Source organism: Chinchilla lanigera, unplaced genomic scaffold, assembly GCF_000276665.1.
Source record: "Chinchilla lanigera isolate Chin_1 unplaced genomic scaffold, ChiLan1.0 scaffold00103, whole genome shotgun sequence".
Lineage (NCBI taxonomy): Eukaryota > Metazoa > Chordata > Mammalia > Rodentia > Chinchillidae > Chinchilla > Chinchilla lanigera.
Genome location: NW_004955504.1, coordinates 204380 through 225802, shown reverse-complemented (window position 1 = coordinate 225802; position 21423 = coordinate 204380). Strand labels below are relative to the sequence as shown.

General features: G+C 46.3%; 1 protein-coding gene across 4 annotated transcripts in view; it reads right to left on the bottom strand.

Annotated features, from left to right (window-relative positions):
* Positions 1-1990: 1990 nt before the first annotated feature.
* Positions 1991-21423, bottom strand: part of Exoc3 (exocyst complex component 3) — a 28070-nt gene continuing 8637 nt past the window's right edge. For 3 of the 4 annotated variants that reach the window (XM_005406997.2, XM_005406998.2, XM_005406996.2), the window contains 10 exons: positions 17777-18458; positions 14900-15017; positions 13998-14123; positions 12412-12512; positions 10885-10995; positions 10660-10825; positions 8763-8885; positions 3946-4107; positions 3289-3416; positions 1991-2502 (listed from right to left, as the gene is read on the bottom strand). In XM_005406997.2, coding sequence (XP_005407054.1) covers positions 2331-2502; positions 3289-3416; positions 3946-4107; positions 8763-8885; positions 10660-10825; positions 10885-10995; positions 12412-12512; positions 13998-14123; positions 14900-15017; positions 17777-18458 — 1889 coding nt within the window. In that variant the 3' untranslated portion in view covers positions 1991-2330. The remainder of the gene's footprint in view (positions 2503-3288; positions 3417-3945; positions 4108-8762; positions 8886-10659; positions 10826-10884; positions 10996-12411; positions 12513-13997; positions 14124-14899; positions 15018-17776; positions 18459-21423) is intronic. The other variant, XM_013505897.1, reaches the window with a different exon arrangement.

The following is a 21423-nucleotide window of genomic DNA, read 5'->3' as shown; positions in this document are numbered from 1 at the left end:
TGACGAGGGTGGTCCTCTGGTCTCTGCCAGCTCCAGTGGCTGCTGGTATCTCTGGCATGTAGATGCCTCCTCCTAAGCCTATCTCTACAACACACATCCCCTCCCACTGTGTCCCCACACAATGCCTGCCCACTCCTATGTGACTTTATCTCAGTCACACCTGCACTGATCCCATTTCTGTACAAAGCAACATTTGAGGTCCAGGGGTTAATACCTCAGCCCACTTTTCAGGGTGTGGGTGCATGGGGGGTGCAATTTGGCCCATCCTAGTGAGAAGGAAGGGTGAGCCATGGTGGCTCTTTCTCCACCTCCCTTTGGATCTGGCCACGGGTCCATGTGGGGCAGCCATGAGAAGGGGGCTTACCTACCATTGTGTCAGCAGACAGGAAGGAAAATTCACTGGATCAAGAGCAAGGAACTCTCTTGGCTTGGCAGACACTATTCTGCTGGCCTGGGGAGGATGAACTGAGCCATGGAATGTGGGGCTGCAGGCAGCAGGAAGGGCTGCAATGCTTCCAGGCCAGGCTTCAGGGACAACTGCCCTCTACATGGCTTCTCTGTCTGGTAATAGCCCCCTGCTGCACTGTGCAGGAAGCAGATACCAACCTTCCTCACAGGATGGGCCTGCCCAGGCCTACACACAGGTGTCCCCTCCAGAGGAGCTTGGAGATGACCTTCCCCTGGTGTCAGGATGGATAATACCCATGTGCCAGGAAGTAGACAGTGCCCTCCCCATGGCTGCCAGCACATCTGGCTTCCAAAGGCACAGACATGCATGTGCTTCTGTCTGGCTACAGAGCCAGAGCTCAATCATCATGGGCCTGTGGTGACCATGGCCTACATCTGCGTACACAGGAGCAAAGTACTGTATGATAAATAATGATCGTCAGCATGGTGGGTTCTAGTTCCATTAAGTTACACCCACTGCAGGCTAGACAGAGAAGGCAAACCACAAGCAGCAGCTGGATGTCACCAGGGTGGCTCTGTCTCATGTGAACCTCCTAGATCACTCTCCCAAGTTTCACTTACTTCCATTCCGAGACAAAGGCCTATTTGTGAATTTTCCTTAGCTTGTGAGGCTGAAGTAAGAGCAGGACATCAACTGTGCCATCTCAAAGATAGAAAACATAGCATTCTATGCATGCTCAGAGTGGTCGTGTGGTACGCAGCTAACACCGTCAGTGCACGACATCCCTCAGGATGGGTCCTGCCATGTTCTCCACCTCTCATTGACTCTATAGAGTCCTGAGGATGGAGGATGACCCTCTGTGTATATAGGGAGCCTGGGCAGAAGGACACAGGCCACATCTTTCCTCTCATGGAGCTGTTGGCACTGCTCTGCTGAACAGGTGTACAGAGTCTGCAAGGACACGGGTTCACTGCTCATTCTTGAGCAATTGTCTTAAGTAGCTTAAATTAAAAGTTACTAAGCAAGGCATGGCCGTGTACACCTCTAATTGCCATTACTGAGGCAGACTGCAAGTTTGAGACTAGTCTGGGCAATTTTGCAAGACCTGCCTCAAAATAAAAGAAGGACTGGGGAGTAGGTCCATGGTAGAGTGCTTGCCTAGCATGCACAGTGTCCTGGGTCTAATACCCAGCATCACCCAAAAACAGGGAAGAAGTTAAAGATAACTGCAGAATGATGCTACCAACGAAGGCAGATGCTATATAGGCAAGGCTGAGTTTGGGAAGAATTATTTTAGGGATTTTGTATCACAAATAAGCATGACATACAGATCTTGAAACATATTCCAAATAGCCATTCATATCCATTTCTACTGACACGCTCCTGGCACTGCTCATCCTGGCGTGCCTGACACAGCCGGCACTGCCCCGGGCAGCTCTGCTTACGTGGGTGGGGCTCCCTGCATCCAGCAGGTGAGTTGCTCCTCTGTAATGAGGCACAAGGAGCTGGCCTCAGGACAGTTAGGAAAGCCAAGGCAAACCCAGCAACTTCTGGGAATGATACATCACAGGCAGAAGCCACTTGGCTTTCACTTCTTTTAATCAGGTGGCAGAGGTCCTGAGTGTGCATGCTGGACAGAGAGGCCCGTGATGGGGGAGTAAGGGACACCCACACACATTTCCCATGACAAGTGACTGAGAGGCTTCATACAAAGACGTCCTCACAAAGCACATTTACATCAGGGTGGAAAAACCCACAGAACCAGGCACCCAGAAGCCACCCCACAGCCCTCACCCACACATACTTGAGCACATCTAAGGATAGGCATGTTGTTGCTGAGACCACCAATGGTGGCCCTGGAGAGGGACATTTGCTTTAATATGCTTCTGCCTCAGAGGGACATACACAAGCAAACGGCCGGCTACTTGAGGAGCTTTGCCACATTCAGACTGGGCACAACAATCTCCCTGAAGAGGGGCACGTAGTTGGGGTTTGCCTGCGTAGGGCCCTGCTCTAGTGACTCTATGATGGTCTGCTTCATGTCCCGGCTGGCATCCCCACGCATGGCCAGCAGCGCACCGATGTGGTCATCCCTGTGACAAAGGGACACAGGCGTTAGCCCACACACCTACTCTTGCTTGATCCCCACACAGGTGACCCGTGGGAGGCAGGTGTGGATATGCAGACAAAGGCACCTTTTGCCTGATTTTCTTCTTACTGTGGCCATTTCTCCACACACCACAAGGCTTTACACATGCTCTGAGAATCCCTGGATTCAAGGACAGCCCCTTTAGGGGGACTTGGAGGGCTCAAGAACTCACTCTTCCCCTCAGCAGAGCTGAAGTAGCAAGGAGTGGGTTCAGACTGAGCTCAGCTACATTCGTCCTTCAAGGAGGGGCAGGATCACAAAGGTCAGGCCAATGCCAGGCCCAGCACTGTGGGCAAGAGGACACGAGCTCCCCTTACCTCAGCCCAACATCAGGGACCCTAAGGTTATGAACATGGAAAGCTATCCCAGTCATACAAGGCATACAGACTCCTTTCCTTAGGTCCCACAAGTACTGCAGGCCAGGGTTTCCTACCACCTGTCCAAGCTGCTCCCAGACCCCAACCCTCTCCACCAAACCCATCACTGCCCACACTGGCAATTAGACTGTGCCCCAGATGTCTGTCCACTCAGGCAGAGGTCTGTGCACATAGGAGGGCGGGCAGGACACTGCACAGAAGTCACGCTGCTGCCCTCACGTCCACAGCCATCACCATGGCCACCCTCCACCACATATCCAGCTGGTGCCAAGGTCTGCCCCCCTGCCCTGTGTGCACACAGCTCATCTTCCTAACTCCCTGGCCAGCTCACCAGGAAGATGCACAGTGATTACCTGATGTCTGGATATTTGCTGACCAGAGTTGAGACCTCAAGGTAGAGCAGGGAAGGGTCTGTTAGCTTAATAACTTCTGCCACGGCAACAATGGTGTCACAGTAACCATCCACCTCTTCACCAAACCCCTGGAAAACAGCAGAGTGAGGAGCAGCCTTGCTACTGCCCATGAACAGGACAGCTTTATTCTGACTTCCCTAGCCCCTTTCTGGCCAGTGCCCTGCCTTTCCTGTGGACGCCCTGACACTATGGAAGAGAGGCCTGACCCAGACTTTTAATGGGCACAGTGGGAGCCTGGAGTTAGGTCACTGGGTGGCAGGCAACCAGGATCTCAGAAGAGAAGAGAGAAGGGCAGGGGATGGACAGGATGGTAGGTATCATGCCACAGAGCCACAGGCTACTGCCTGAAAAATCAACAGCTGCTGCTAATAGCATGAGCCTCTTCGTAATGCATTTATCATCCATGGGGCCAGGAGGGCTCTGGACCCAGACCCTTGTCCCTGACAGGGAACTAGTCTATTGTTGGGCCCTTGTGTGACTGGTTCCCACCCACCAATTTGCATGTCCCAGGGTGGAAACGAAAAACCAGCCACAGGACCATAGGATTCTGTGTCCACACGACTAGCTCCAGTGCCCTTAGCCATGCCTGCAACTTACAGATGCTAGCTTCCGGAACAGGAAGCACAGCTGCTCAGCCTCCCGGACCATCTTCTCAGCACCCTCCTTGCGCTCCTCAGGGCTCCGGAAAGAGATGCGCTTTTGCATGATAGCCCGCAGGTACTCCACTACCACACGCCGGTGTGCCTCGGCTGTCATCCTCTAGCAAGAAACACACTCAGCTGTACCTCTGCCATTCTGGTGGTGAGGACTGGCCCAATAAGCCCAAGGTAAGCAGCTGGAGCACAATGTTTTCATCAACATAGCGGGGGATTTTGTAGAGAATCTATTAAGCACATCTGAGATGTCACTGTGAGCTTTCAGCTACTTCCCACAACCTGACAGGGAGGGTACTGGGCACTGGCTGGGGACTGTGCTGACATCTTCATTCTAGGTAGCTGTGGACCACACACCAAGCACTACTGCAGGCAAAGGCCAAGCCATGTTGGGAGCAGCACACTCTGTCCATGTAGGGACACCTCCTCCAATGTGAGCATGGTTGGAGGTCACAAATACACAGTGTTGGTGCCACAACAAGCTTCATGGGAGCAGGTGGCACCTGTGTACTATGTCAGCACAAGATACCATGCTCCAACACAGGGTGGTACCTGTCAACCCAAGGTTGTCAGACACTGACTAAAAACCAATATACAAATACTTAAAGGAAAAAACCATGCAAATGAGTGCAAGCAAAAAGAAATAAAACTGGTTAGGTTAAGTTTGAAAACCAAATTACAATTTAAACATAAAAATATAACTGCTGAAATACAAGCAGACGGAATTCTATTCCAGAGTAGGTTTATAGCCAACTTTCACATAATTTTCATATCTTGAGGTAAAGAAAGATTTCTTAAGAAACAAAAAAGGGATAACCATAGAAGATACATTTAACTACATTAAAACCAAGGGCAGCACTCCTCAAAAAAAAATCAGGAAAAGAGGTAGAAACTACTAATCTCAGACTGCTTTACACAGCCCACAGTAGGGGCCAAATTACACAGACTCACCCTTCCATTCTGGAGGTGAAGTCCAAGGACAAGTGAGTGGGTTGACTCCTCTGGGACCTCTCTCTAGAGTGCCCTACACGGTTGTCATTCTGTAACTGCGTCCTCACCTTCTCTTCTAAGGACTGAAGCCTCCTCTTCCAATAGACTGGGCCTCTCCTCATTAACTGCTTCTTTAGAAACACTACCTCCCAGGACAGCCCCATTCTAGGCCAGAGCTTCAACATTTTGAGACAGACATAATTCAGCCAATCACAGAAACAGACACAGAAGGGAAGAGAGCCACAATAGACACAGCCAGGTAGAAACTCATTTCAGAGCACACACAAAAATCCTACAAATGAAAAAAAATCGTACAAATGAATCAAAACTTTCACAGGCAGCCCAGATTGTGACGATACCTCATAAAAGAGGAATTCCAAATGACCAATCAAATTGCGGCCCCATTAATAACAAGGTGCCCATTTAAATCACAAGAGGCCTCCAGACATCACCAGTGACCACAAACAAGACACAATGACCTACTGCTATCCAGAGAAGGATCCATGCCTAGACACAGGCAACATCTCCTGGCAACACTGCACTCAGCCTCACACCCCTGCAAGGACACTAGTGGGACAGCCTGGGCACATCCAGCATCAGAGCAAGGAGGGGATGCTGCAATGCCCCATGACCCTCTCAGCTGGTTTGGACAGAATAACCTCACTGTGTAAAGCTTGAAAACAGATACCACTATTGTGTGTGTGTGTGTGTGTGTGTGTAGCACCCAGCCCCTTTGCTGAGCTACATCCCCAAACCACACACTCTTCTTAGGGAACACATACAGGTAAACAACCACAATGAAAGGTTAGCGAGCTCCTGTCCTGACCACACTAAAACCTCAACCTAGGTGCTGGTGACGCAGGAGTCAGCTGAGAGTTACTCATAATGGTGACTGTGTGTCTCGTGCACTCACAAGAGAGCTGATCATGAGTAATCAGAGAGCACACTGTTCATGCTGGGGATGACAAGGAACCAGCCACAAACACATGAAGAGTAAAATGTACAAGTCCTAGAAAAATCCAGTTGACCAAAACAGCTCTAAGAAGAAAAAGACAGAAGTGCCTGGGACAGGAAAAGCTGTATCTACCCACACTGAAAGAAATATATTCTGAAGTTCCAGGGAGATTCTGCCAGGCTCAGGCATGGCAGAGGTAGGTCTTCTAAGTCAGCTATTAGGCTACTGCAAGCTCCCTCACTAGCCAGAGAAAGAACTAAGAGGGAAATCCCAGAAGGGTACGGGACAACTAGGCCCAATAAAGTGTGAGTAGAAGACCATCACCAACAAACTCACAGCCACAGAAACAGCTTGAAGCACTCTGTTCAGTTCAAGAATAAAGAACTGTAACCACTGGGGTACATGCAGAAACAATACATAGCAAAACACCACCGAGCATAGTAAATGAAACCAAGTTTCACACCCATCAGTCCCAGAAAGTCAGGAAGAGGAGTCTTCTCAACCTAAGGGAGCGTGTTCACCACAGCCTCACCTTGCTGTGTGCCAAATGACAGGAAGCAAACAATTTCACAGGAAATAAAACATTCGCCAGTGTGCAGCCACCTTAGTGTGCAAAGTGCTCTTGGGAGGAAGCTGCAAGGGCCCCAAGTTGTCACATGACCTCCACTTGTTGTGTGCCACTGCACTGCACCATCTTGCCGCCTGCAAAAGGCACTACAAGGCTGACTCTGGCTGTCCAATTCCTAATGCTTATGCTATGCTGACAGCAGAAGAAACTGCCCCTCCAAGAGGGATGCCTGGAACCATCGATGCTTAGCACAGGTGGCCTGCAGCTGTACCAGTGTGTGTGGGGGACCTTTTAGTCAGGCCACGTTCAGGCAGGGAGAGGCTCTGGGAATGACCAAACCAGAATCCAACACACATGGGTGCAAACACACATGTATACATATGGGGGCATACAAATGAACAGACACATAAGCACGAGGCTCTGGGAATGACCAAACCAGAATCCAACACACATGGGTGCAAACACGCATGTATACACATGGGGGCGTACAAATGAACAGACACATAAGCATGTGTATATACACAGGTACACACAATATATGCATAACACAGATGTGCAAACACAATACATGCACACAAATATACACAGGTGTACAATAAACACATTTGCAATACCACATGTGCACTTGTATACACATACCAAACACCATGTACACAGCATACACAAGTGCACACAATATATACACAGGCATTGCACATACACACAATACACATGAACACACTATATACCATACATATACATGAACACACACACACAATATACACATGTCCACATATAGCACACACAATACATACAATGTATCCACACATCACTCACATACATATGGCCTCTCTCTGGACTCAAGGCCCACCTTCTGGCCAGGGTACAGGATGGATGTGACTTCACCACCAGGTGATGGCAGGCCCACTGTTTCCCTCAGGGCTACTGCCAGAGCTGCCTCCTCTGAAGGCCCTCTGTAGCATGGACCTAGCTCACAAATATATGTGACGCATCCACAGTGGCGTAGTGAACACTGGACCCACGTTAGAAGCTGACATTCGAGAGGGTCTTAGATGGCCTGGGGTCAGGGAGGTAGTGACACTGGAAAGGAGTTGGCTCTGCCCACAAGCTGCTGAGTAGCACCTGAGGGCTCATGTCCCTGTGTCACTAAGGATGCACCAGTGGAGTGTAGGGGCTGGCTCCTCAGAACTGTCTGCATCTCTGCTTTGGCTGAGAACTAGAGTTACAAGAACCCTGGGGCGGTCTCTGCACCAGCTACAAATACACCAAGCCCTGGTACATTTTGGCCAGAAGTTTCCTTTTACTGTCCTAATAACTAGAGGTAGGGGTTGGTTCCAGTGCCACCCCCGCAATCTCTGACAGAGGCCTCCTGACATCAATGGGTGGCCAAATTAGCTCATTCGGTTTAAAGCGCCTTTTAATGGCAAAGAGCTCAAAGATTTCCCTTTAAAAATCAGGAACAGGACAAGAAAAAAGTACAAAAGGTGGAAGGACCAGAAATGAAGATGGAACACAACGTTATGCCTCATACGTGCAACAACTGCTAACATAGCTCACAAAGGGGCTCAGGGACAGAAGGGGTCAATGAGGAAACTGCGTGAAGTGCCTGGGGAGAGGCACACCTCTTAAAACATTTCCCGCTAAAACCCAGAAACCAACAGTCAGAAGCTAACCCTGAAAAGTAACACTTTTGATAACACCAACAGCTAAGGCACTCAAGGCTAGACAAGGAAAGCACAGAAATGGGGATACCACAATGGCCAGGTAGGAGTCCCAGTCCCAAGGCTGGTGTAGGCTGTACATGCAGCAGGTGATTGGACATGTTCTTCCTTCTGTTGGCAGCAGGCTCCTGAGTGCCCACTGGACCTGCACTTCCCAGGCAGGGACACTGGCCTCAGCCAGGAGTGTGCTGGAAAGTCTGAGAGGAGCTGCTATTTCTCCTCACTGGCCTTTCTGGGGGGCTCTGGAGCTACCCATGTCCCCTCACCCACAGAGATTCCAGGTCTGTAGCCTGTTGCCTGTCCTCCTTCACCCTCAGTGTGAGGCTGAGGCTGAGTGTGTTCTGGGAAGGGCTGGAGAATACAATCACGTCACTCAGGAGCCCCTGCCTCCACCTTCCCACCACCAAACCACATGATACCAATGCCACCTGCCCCCAACACCCCAGTCTATCACAATCACCAGTGAGCTAAGCTGACATTGCATTCTAAAGTAGAAGTGAGGGAGGCTGCAGCATGCTAGGTCTTACCTTTTTATATGGCCTTTTAATTTTGGCAAAATCATTGAAATAGTCTTCCACGGTGACACAGATGGTATCCACAGCATTTGACCCTACCAGCCACTTCTTTGTCATCAGTTCATTCAGATGTTGCTGAAAAGCACAGACAGGTCACAGAAATCATCACCTTGAGTGACATTATGTACTTTAAAGACAGATTTATGCTACATACAACCTTTGTGATGAGCTTTGCAAAGTGACAGGTCAGACACGTATGCATTTTACCTTTAATGACAACATATATATTTATTAAATATGGACACTTCGGGCCAGGTGTGGTGGCGCATGCCTGTAATCCTAGCACTAGGGAGGCTGAGGCAGGAGAATTATTGCAAGTTCGAGGCCAGCTTGGGCTACAAAGTGAGTTCCAGACCAGCCTGAACTGCATAGTGAGACCCTGTCTCAAAAAGACAATAAAAAGGATACTCCATAATTTATTTACTCAATTCTTTACTGATGGATGTTTCAATATTTTTCATATTTTGCAATTTTAAATAGTGCTCCAGTGAATCTGTATAATTTTGCAGGAGAAATAAAATGCAATTCCTCAGTCAAAAGTATATCAATTAGAACTGTTAACTGTATTTCCAAACTGCCCTACAAAACTACCAATTCAGCTCTACATAGAACATAAGAACATACTTCTTCTCTTGTGCCTTCAATATCTATCAGTATGTTTTTAATTCTTATCTCCTGATAAGCAACAAATAATCTTCTGTCTTAATTTGTGTTTCTTCAACAATCAATAAAACTGGGCTGTTTTATACTCAGGACTCTGGCATGTCTTTTTCATGAAGGGGTATTTTTTTTTACTATGTACTTTTTTAAATTTCAAAATCACTGTTATGATTTGTGTCTAGATGTCCCCCCAAAGCTCCATGAAGTTGGTCATAGGGTTTTTCTGAAGGCTGCTGAACCTAGAATGTGTGATTTAATTCATATTGCAATGCTGGGATTAAGGGTGGGGGATTACTTAATCAATCCACTGATTGGATTGGCACCCTCCTAATCCTGGCAGACTGGACACAATATAAGGGACAGAAAGAGGCTTGTCTTGTTCTTGTTTGTTGCTTTTGCTGTCTTCCACCACCATGAACTGTTGCCCCTCTGCCATGTGCCACCCTGCCTTGGAGCCAGCCCATTATGGACTGAAACCTCTACAAACTGTGAATTAAATAAATCTTTCTACCTTAACTTTAGGCATTGGGTATTTTATCTCAGCAACAAGAAAAGTAACTAAGACATTACAAAAACAAACACTTCCTTCTTTATTCCTAGACCATTTTTGAGAAAATACCAGGTACCTTATTGCTTCAGGGCTGGACACTTGTGAACACATTTCCACACTTAACCACAGCAGAAAGATCACTCCCAAAATGACCCATTTCCAATAGTACCCAAAACAATGAGCCATACTTTTTCATGTGTGCTACTCTTCCATACAAGCGTAAGGCATCTTTGTACATGTGTGTGCACATTGCATCATGGCACGTTACTCTTCCACACAAGCGCAAGGGATCCTTGTCTGCACATATGTGTGTGCATGTTGCATCTTTGTCCCACAGTGAGGCAGTCTAGGTGGTAGTGTGAAAGGTTCTCAGCAGCACTTTGTGACAAGTTTCTACATACTTGCTCTATGTGGTAACCCATCCCGAGGCTGGAAGTCTGATGTTTATTTGGAGTCTCCACTGAGCTGTACCTCAGGACCTGGTGTAATATGAAGCAGACAGAGGCCCTCTGCCTCTTGCTTCATATGGACATAGAGTATGGGTTAACTCATGCACAGAATCCATAAGCAGGGAACAGTGTTCCACAGGGCAGTACAGAGACCCCTGGGCTCCGCCCCCAGGGAAGAAGCCAGGCCCACCTCCAGGTCCAAGAAGACCTCCTCTAGCAGGCTACTGCAGCCTTCCTTGGCAATGGCATCCAGAATCCCATCCATACTTGGCTGGCTCAGACACACGCCCTCCTCTGCTTCATTTTTTAAGTACTTCTTCTTCAAACTGACGATTGATTCTCTGCAAGGAAACATCCTGCGTCAGGGAAGCAGCCACCTCGGCACTAGCACTTACCTCCTCTCCCATGAGCATACTTAAAGGTCTGGCAGTTGTTGATGATGGCAATCATGTACTGCACATAACAGTGCGGGTGCTGCCGGTTCCGCAGGTGCTCCTCTTTGTACAGCTGGGCCTCGTCTCTGTACCTGGGGATCATGCAAATATCAGTGGGGGAAAAAAAATATATCATTGGGGGCACCATGCCTTCCCGGTGCCATGCTGACATCTGCCTGACAAGGAGCCCACACCACCAGAACCAGACACATCTCTAAACATAAAGCTAACATGTGCATGGAGAACAGAGAAGTTGGCCAATGCTGAAGAATATAAAGAAATAGACAGAAAAACTACTTAGATTGTTGATATATCAAAAAAAACAACTCAGATGCCACATATGTTATTTTTTAGCTTATCTTGGAGATTCTCAAACATTGGAGCAGGAGAGCAGCACAGTGAACTGTGTACATATTTTTAGATGTTAAAAAGAGCTAACTGAAAATTGGCATTTAGAGGGAAAGAAACATTTATTCTGCCTTTCTGTTCAAGTGTGCTTCAGGTACCAACCAGCTGAGATTGGTCTGGGAAAGTTCCTTTTCACATAAATGAATAAAGACCTGGACTGTGACCTGTGGTAGGCTGACTAAAAGGATCTGGGCCCTAAACCAATGGACAGACTGACAGGAGTCTGGATATGACTCTGTCAGTGAATGGAGGAACTCGGGACTCAGGGAAATGCCTGGTGGTTGGCACTGAGCTGTCAGGGTAGAACCGACCCATGTCTTCTAAGCTGCAAAGCCAACAAGGAACTTGGCCAGCTTTTGGGGTAGTCCTGGTCCTAGGGCAGATGGCAATCAGAGGAGTAGTCAGAGATACCACAGGACCCTGGACACCATAATGACGTGCCCATCTTGTCCAAAGGAGCCTAAAGAGGAGAGGGTGGCTGTAGGGCAGCAGAGGCCTAAGAATGCCAGGCAAGCCTATCTGTGTGAGCTGATGGTGCCACAGTCACAGCATAGGACAGTGGGAAAGGTGGCTTTGGGATGAACAGATTTTTCATGCTATTCTTTCTCTTCTGTCTAGGTCTGAAAACCTTCATTTCAAACAATCCAGAGGGATTTCAAACAATCCATTGGGACAGCCTACCCTCCCCATTTGCATCTGTCGGGGGGCCTCTCCGGGAAGTGACCACTCTCCTGAGGGCTCACCCCTCACCCTGGGAAGTTCCAGTCACAGGGAACTGTCTAAGGTGCCAAACTCCATACGGCTGCTTCAGTGCTGGACACTTATGAACGCACTTCCACTCTTAACCACAGCAAAATGATCACTTTTTCTGACTACACTGCCAAGGACTTCACAGTACCTCAGATTAGAGATCCCAAAGAAAATAGTAATGTCTACTCAAAAGGAAGGTTATAAGATCTAACCCACTTGCATTTCTAAAAAACAAAAGGGGACTCTACAATCTTATCTTTTAAAAGCAGCAGATTAGGATCAACATATTTTTGGTATTAATTTTTTAAAACGTACAATTTCTAAATTATTACAATAGCCAAAATACATACCTACTTAGAAAAGAATTCATTTGCTGAAGACACAAAACCAATACCTTTGTTTTCAAATCTTCACTTATCTGAGAAGCAACTTGCAGATTCTGCTCAAACATCTGAAAGTTGAAAAACTTATAAATACTGACACAATCTCACAAGAAAATGTATAGTCCAGGTTCCCCATTAATGAAACCCTGTCTGCTAACTGGGAGTTGTAAGTCCAAATTCCAAGAAAAAAGTGAAACTAGTTGAAAAATAAGAAAATAAGTGAAATAAACATCTTTCTCAGTGGGTGGGAAACCAAGCACATGTTCTCCTAGTCACCTGCTGACAGGCTTCTATTGAGGGATGCACATTTTCTCACCATATCCTGATGCTAAGGTGAGGGAGGAGGGCCAGGAGCAGGATCGGGGCTGAGGTCTGTGAGTCACAGGGGATGGGCTGGAAGTGGGGGATCTAAGCACTCAGCCTGCTCCTTAAAGTGATTCATGACCAGCCACTTTCAAGAGCTTTAGGATATGGAATTCTAAAAATCAGGAGGCAGACATACTGGAGCTGGAGGAGTTGGGACTCAAAAAACAAAGAAACACAACACAGGCTGAGCTCACCCTGGGCTCTGTTGGTACAGAGTGTGTCAGGAGAGGTGCAGATCCTCTTTGCTAAGGCATGACACTATCCTTTGCATATCTACTGGTCTAGCCTGTGCCTGGCCAGAGGCTCCTACCTTCCGCAGTGCTATGCACAGCAGGAGAGAAGAGCACAGCAGGGGAAGGCATCAAAAGGTGAGCCAGACCCCAGCACTGTGATTAGTTAGTGTACAGGGAAGTGCCTTCAACATGCTACAGGATTCCCCCAGATTCTCCAGGTGAAACTCAATTACACAGCTGTTATGGTTTATGTCTGTGTGTCCCCCCAAAGCCTCATGCGGAAATGGGGCAGGCTGTTAAGAGTTTGAATATGGGTGTGAGAGCTGCACCCGCCCGGGAGTGGATAGTTTGCATATGTAAGGGAGAGGAAGAAGCTGCTTGAGGGCATTCCTCCCCCATTCCGCCTGGTGTGTGTGTGGTGGCAGCTTTGCTGTGCTGCCGTCCTGAGATGCAGCCGCCCTCTGCCATGTGCCACTCTGCCTGATAATCTGCCAAGTACGGGCTGAGACTTCCATGAACTGTAAGGGAAATAAACCTTTCCCTCCTTAATTTTGGGCGTCAGGTATTTTGTCCCAGCAGCAAGAAAAAAGTAACCAAGACAACAGCATTCTGAAGGCAGATCATAGGCATTTACAATAGGAGGAAATGTCAAAGAAGCAAACTCAGAGAGGCAGCATCATGCACAACCTTTATATACAGGTAGGTCCCAGCTCAAAGCCAAAGATTTCTTGGGAAAACTAAAGTGATCATGGGCAAAACTACTTGTTAGGCAGAATCCTGGATCCTCAGTTTTTTCAACCCCAGAGAAAAAGAGACACAGGGAGAGAGTGGGACATAGAGTTCCCACAACTTTATGTCTGCAAACAAAGAGTGAAACATATGTGGCCCTCCGTGAAACTGACAGACCCTACAAAACACCCACAAGGTAACACCATGGAGGTCCATGGCTCCCACCTGGAAGACAATGGCAGGCAGCGTTGTCTGGTAGTACCCATCCTGGTCGGCTTCAGGTTCTGTTTCTTTGCTCCAGTCTTTCTTGTCTGTTTCCAGTGCTTTCCGCAACCAGGCAATGATGTTGGACTAGAGGTGTGGCATCATGAAGAAGAGAAAGGAAGATGGGCACTCAGTTATACACAATACTCTTGCTACAGTGGCACACGCTATCCAACCAGACACAGTGCATCATGCAATCCTCACTCTTAGAGGTCGCCAGGGCACCTCATGAGGAGGTGGGCAATGCCCACACCAGTCTCCAGGGACATGGACCAGAACCCTCCCTGCAGGTAAAAGGGGAGAATCGACAGGAGACCTGGTGGATGGCCATGATGCTGGATGATGCAGCCGGACTAGTCAGACATCCAAAGAGCAAGGCAGGCATGTGGCCAGGCTCAGGCCACCTAAGACAGACAATGCAGCCCATTACCTCAGCCCCAATAGAAGATACTTCTCCAACCCCAAGGGAGCCTCACTGGTCAGAATGCTGGTCAGAGACATGCTGACCTTCTATCTTACTGAGACTGCCTGATGATCATGAAGCTGCAGAGAGACTGGCCTCCCATGCCCCAAAATGCCATGCCCTAGTGGGACTCAGTGCTAAGAGCCCAGCAAGCTGCAACACACATGACATGGCCTGAACACAGGGACAACACAAGCTAGCTCCCTCAGCCCAGGAGCTGCTGCTGTCTATAAAACAGACACCTCAGATCCATCAGCCTTCAACTACAGATAGACGTGCCAAGTCCCAGAAACAGAACCAAGACAATTGCAGAGGGCCTGGCCCAGATGTAGCTTGGCCTTCTTTCCCATGGCACTGGTCACGCTCAGATAACCCCTATGCATTCAATGGCTCTACTCACAGTGAGCGTGGACATGTATGTGTCGAGCAGCTCAGAGACCACACTTGAAGAAAGCAGAGGCTCCAAGGCATTGACATCTACTTCTGGGGCCAGTTCCATGTTCCCCATCATCTCCATACTACAGTGAAAACCAGGTGTGAATGGTGAACCACAGGAAGAACAGTCTTAGGCAGGCTGATTTACATGCAGATGCTCAACCACCTTAGAGACAACTCAGGGCTGACATACAACATGCTGGCTGAGGGATCAAGAGTCTTCTGGGTCACATGTATGTGATGTCACCTTACTGGCTGTGTGGCCATGTATGTCACCTTGACACTGGCCTTATCCCTCTGTGCCAGTGGCTCAAATGCAGGAAAGAGTCATGATGGTGAGGCCCATCTGTCCAATTCACTGTGTCTCTAGGGCCCCTCAAAATCAGAAGGCATTGCTAGTCTGGCTTTATTAAGAAACTGATGTGCAGGACTACACCCTGGGGAATGTGCCCCTGCAGTCACCATCACAACTCTGCAGAAGGAGGCAGACTGGGAAAAGCATACATGGCATTACTCATGAAAAACAGGTCACCAAGAAAGCAAAACTTCATTCAGTCTATTGCACAGAGTGCTGGGAAATGTGAACTAAATTTCAGAGCAAAAATTTTCATGCAAAACAATGTCTGTGTCAGTTTGGTTCTTACAAAGTCTAGAGTTTTTCTGGGCATGGTGGCACATGTCTATAATCCCAGCTACTATGGAAGCTGAGGCAGGAAGACTGTAAGTCTGAGGCCAGCCTGAGGAACTTAGGCCGCGTAGCTCAGTTTGAAGGCTAGGGGTTCAATCTGGAATATCACCAAGACGGAAGGGGTGGGATTGGGGGAGACAACAACCATGTCTAGAAGTTGATTACTCAGAGAACTTACATAGTACATTTCCTAAAAATGAATTTACAAAAGCTAACATTTTAGAAAAACTGAACAATATTATTACTAGCTGGTCAACCTGTAAAATCCAAGGTCAGACATGTTAGTACAAGCCTGTAATTAAAACACTTTGAGAAACTGAGGCAAGATGGTTGCAAGTTTGAGCCACACTGGGCAACTTAAAGACTCAAAATAAAATGCCAGTCGTGGTGGTGCACACCTGTAATCCCAGAACATGGGAGGCTGAGGCAGGAAGATTGCTGTGAGTTCGACACCAGCCTGGGCTACAAAGTGAGTTGAAGGCCAGCCTGAACTGCATAATGAAACCCTGTCTCAAAAAGACAGGGAAAAAAAAAAAAAATGGCTGGAGCTTTAGTTCAGTGAGAGGCCCTGGGGTCAAGTCCAAATTCACATTCACACCTAAAAACACACACACAAAGGAATCTAAGATCTTCCTGAATGAAAAGTGCTTTAAAAAATTCTGCAATTATTCAACAATAATTCATTTAACCTGAGTATTTCTGTGCTGAGAGGCTCCATTCTTTGTGCAGGAATTCCAGGGAGCAGCACAGATTCTTTAGAGAGCACCAGCTTGAGGGACATACATGACAGAAAGCCAGGCTTCAGGGGACATATGTGAGAGAGCCTAGTCCAAGGGACACAAAGAAGAAATCCTGGCCTGAGGAACACACATGAGAGATATTTCCATCTCAGTATCACGTGTAAGAGAGCCCGGACTGAGGGACCATGTGGACAGTAAGAACAGAGCTCACAGTGTGGCAGCAAAGACTGCACAAACCTCATTCACACACTCCTCACTCTTCCAGGTTTGGACTTGGTGCCAGGACCCAGAGCCCAACCTCATATCCTGCTCCCTAACTGCTCATCTAACCATGGAGACAATCATGGCATCTCTCACCTCCAGTGGCTGTCAGCACATACAATACACTGTGTACTACGTTCCGGCCACACAGTAAGATTAAGCTAAGAAACAATGACTACTCTTTCTGATTTTGTTTCAAATTTTCTTTTTCTTCACATCTTTCTGTACTGAAGTGTATAAACTCTCTACTACCAGCAGTTATAAGTTACAAACCACAAAAAATAAACCTCATTGCTAAGGAAATGTTTACTTTATCTCACCACAGCAGCAACAAGGTATGAAAAAAAATCATAAAGGTATTAGATTATATCACTTACTATTGTTTCCTATTCCTAGACCCATGCAAAATTAAGTTACATTTCAACTACCTAATCTTACAAAATTTCAGTAGACCCTACCAATGGGTCAATTTTCAAATGTTAGGACATGAAGTGGCTGATGTTCCCTCATAGATTGTAACAAAATCTGATGCTAAAATGCAAAAGGACTACTGATTCTTCTAGAATTGTATATCCTTGTCATTGTTTTTATTTATGCTTGAGTTGGTCTCAGATCTCACTGTATTGACCAGGATCGTCTCTTAACTCCTAGGTTCAAGCAATCCGCTTCCCTCAGCCTCCTGAGTGCTGGGACTATGGATATGCTCCTCTGCACCTGACTTGGAGCTCTTTATTTTTTGAAAGGCTAACTGCCCTGGTGTACTGCTGAGGCAACTCAAAATGGATGGTCTCCTCACCAGCCCGATGATTAGGTAAAAGTTACAGTGCCTCCTGAAGCCACATACTCTCACTGAAGAATAGCGAACCTATACCTCAGGGTGTCACTTTGAGGAACGAAGTCTACACACAGAAACAGCCTGACACAAAGGACACACATCATGGTACTTGAGGCTGAGAGCAGAGACGCCACCCAGACAAGGTCAAATCCAAACCAAAGGCTTGGCCTGACTTCCAGGTAAGTGCCCAACCAGTGGATGAGAAATACTTCCACAAAGCAGAAAGCAAAGCCTACTGCTAGACTCAGGAGACTCTGCAAACTGCCTATCAGTATATTTGTGCAGTGGTTTCCATGTAAAGAAGTAAAGAGGTTCTACCTTGTGTAGGTGTTCAAGACCCATGTAAGCAGGCTCACGATCTCGTTGGCCTCCAGGTCTTCTGATGCTAGGTCCTGCATTCTTGTGCTCAGGGCCTGGTGGTACATGCTCAGGAGGTTTTTAAAGATCTCATAATGTGGAGGGAAGCACTGAACCATCAGGTTTTTGGCAATGATGAGGTCATCCAGGACATACTTCCTTATGATTTCCAGGTGGCGTACAAGCCACATCTTATCAGACTCCCTGGTATCTGCCTGTGTGCCCTCGATTCGAGTTGTCACGGTTCTGTCCAAGATGGCAAACATTTTCTCTTTCCAATTTTTGGGCCTCCCAGGAGGAACAAAGCCAGTTTGCTTTTTTCGGTCAAGTATACGCTTGTCAATTTTTTCCTCCCTTTCAATGATCCTGACCACAGAGACCAGCAAGGTGGGATCTCTACGGACAGTGACCAGGGACCTCTGCAGCACCATCCACAGTTGCTTTGCCAGCTCATCAGAGAGCCCCTGCGTGCTGCCGAAGTAGCCGTGGATGAGGGTCATGTCCCGTGTGTTCCCACTGTCCATGCGGTACTGCTCACACATCAGTCCATCCCGTGAGCACTCCAGGTCCATCAGCTTCCGGTGAGCTTGCAGCAGAGCCCCTTGCTCGATCAGGTCCTGGGTCTCCCTTACAATCTCAGGCACTACAGATAAGGGACAAGTTAGTACCATAAAAAGTGCACCAAAGGCCATGTGTAGTAGGTTCAGGGAGAAACCAAACATCTATCTCCTTGGCTGGGCATCTATACTGGTAGAATCTGTCTGGCATTACTATTTTGAGCTCTGGAGTCTATTAAGGCTGGCAACTCTCACAGGAAGGCCTGGATCATAAATTTGGCTAATTTTGGAAAATACTAGCCCTCCACGTATTACCCACTCACTGTCCATCTCCACCTCCATCCTGCGGCAGGCAGTTGTATGATGCTCCTAGAGCAGCTTGTGCCACCTCTCAGGAGCCCTCATAGGAGCCTCCACAGACTGTGATGGGGGGAAAAATAGGCTTAAGAAAGTAAGAAGGGGCTGGGGCTACAGCTCAGCAGCACAGTGCCTACCTGGCAAGCGCAAGGTCATAAGTTCAACTCCCAGTACCACAAAAAAAAAAAAAAAAAAAAGGCTTAAAAGACTGTGATGGGAGATCTGTCTCTACAGTCAGCATTTTATTAGATTCAAATGCCAAATGTTCAACAACAACAAAAAAAAATCTTTCTAAAAAGAGGAAAATGCTCTAGTTCAAAGGAAAAAAAAAAAAAAAAATCAACAGAAACCATCCCTGGTTGGGCATGATGGCACACACCTGTAATCCTAGCATTCAGGAGCCTGAGGCAGGAGCAAGATCAAGGGCATCCTGGGCTACAAAGTGAGTTCAAGGACAGCCTGAACTGCATAGAGACCCTGTCTTAAAAAGACAAAAAAAAAAAAAAAAAAAGAAAGAAAGAAACCATCCCTGAAAAAGACTTGATGGAAACCTACCAGATAGACTTTAAAACCACTTTTTATAGATGCTCAAGAACTAAAGTGAGTTATGAAGAAAGCAAAGAAAGCAATGTATAAACAGAATGGAAACAGCAATAAAGAGACAGCAAACTTAAAAGGGAAGTGGAACTGACAATACAAGATTTGAAACAAGTTTATAAGGGTTCAGAGCAAATTTGAGTAGGCCAGAGAAAGAGACAGTGAGTATGAGGGAAAAACAGTAAGAATTATCACATATGAGGAAAAGAAAGAAAAATGAAGAAAAGTGAACAGAGCCCATGGGTCCTTGTGGATCTATGAAGCAGACTGAAAACTCCACAGGAAAAAGAGAATATTTGAAGGTATAATGGCTGGAAATTTCCAAATCTGATGAAAGACATAAATATATTAACTATCCAGGAAGCTCAGTGACCTCCCAATGTGACAAGTAAAGAGACACATCAAGACACTATTAAATCAAACTTCTGCAAGACAAAGATGAACAGGAAATTGTGAAAGCAGCAAGAGAGAACAACTCATCCTATACCAGGGCTCCTAAGTACAGTAATATCTCTACCATAAATTTTGAAAGCCAGAAGGCAGGGGGATGATGTATGCAAAATGAAAAAGACAGACACTGTAACTAAGAAACTTATACCAACAAAACTACCACTCAGAAGGCAGAGCTGAGAGTATAGCTCCGTGGAAAGCACTTGCCTAACATGTTCCCCACTGGGAGAAGGGGACCAAAAGATCAGTGAGGGAGAAATTAAGGACAGTCCCAAATAACTGAAAGCTAAGAGAGCTCCTTACCATTAGGCCTACCCTGCAGGGAGAAATAAAAAGACAACACAGAAACTTGCAAATAGTAAACGGACAGTAACTGGAAGGCATATGAAGAAATACAGATCGGAACAGAGGCAAATATAATGACAATTATAAACTCTAGTATAGTATAACCCTACTTTTTAACCCAGCTTCTTGTTTTCTATATAATTTAAGAGAATAACACGTTGAAATTGGTTTAAATCCTAATAATACTGTAACTTTGGATTGTAACTCCACATCTGGCTTTTAATGTATTTTATGAAAACAACTACTGGCCTGTTTTTGGTCATGCAATGTGCAAAGATGTGATACCGTAGCACAACAACCAAAAGAAGAGAAGTGACAAAAACAGTCTTTGTATGTTACTGAGATTAAGCTGATATAAATTCAAACCCCACTGACATACCTTAGGATGTTAATATCCACAGTAACCACAAAGATAGCTAAAAAATGTACACCAAAGAAATGAAAAGGGAATTACAATGTTTCTTTTCTAAAAAAACAAACAAAAACAAAACCCTCAAAACCACCAAAGAGGGGGAGGGGGGAAAGGAAAGAAGGGAAAAGTAAAAAAAAAAGTGATAAAAGAAGGAAAAAAGGAAACAAAACTTTTGTAAATGCGGAGGGGAGGAGAGATTGAAGGGAGAGTAGGGGAATGGGAAAAAAAATCAAGTTTTATCATGTACAGGTATAAATTCCCTATGATGAATGTGATCATTATGTATATTTGAAATGTACCAATAAAATCTGATTGAAGAAAAATAAATAAATAACAAACACTAAGACTAATGCAGGAAATGAGGAGCAAAAAAAATTATATTTAATATGGAAAACAAAGAGTAAAATTACAGAAGTCCCTATTAGTAATTCTTCATTTTTTTATCCTCTCTTTTTTGAGTACTTGGAATTGAACCCAGGGAGTAATTCCTTTAAATTTAAACACATTAAATGCTCCAAACAAAAGAATGGCTTTTAAAAAATATGTATCTACAGGAGACTGAGCTTAAAGCCAAAGAGACAAAAAGGCTGAAAGATACTTCTTGCAAATGTAACCAAAAGAGAATATGAGATCATAGTAGCATCAAACAAAACAGATTTTAAGTCAAAAAGCTAACAAGAGACAAAGAAGGCCATTATAGACAGAAAGTTCCATCTAGCAAGGTTCCAAACAATTACATGATTATAACAGTTAAAGACATTTCTACAGACTTACTAACAGACCATTAAAGTATATGAAGTGGGTCCAGGATGGTGGTGCACGCCTATAATCTGAGCACTAAGGAGACTGAGGCAGCCTGGGCTACATACTGAGTTCTAGGACAGCTGGGA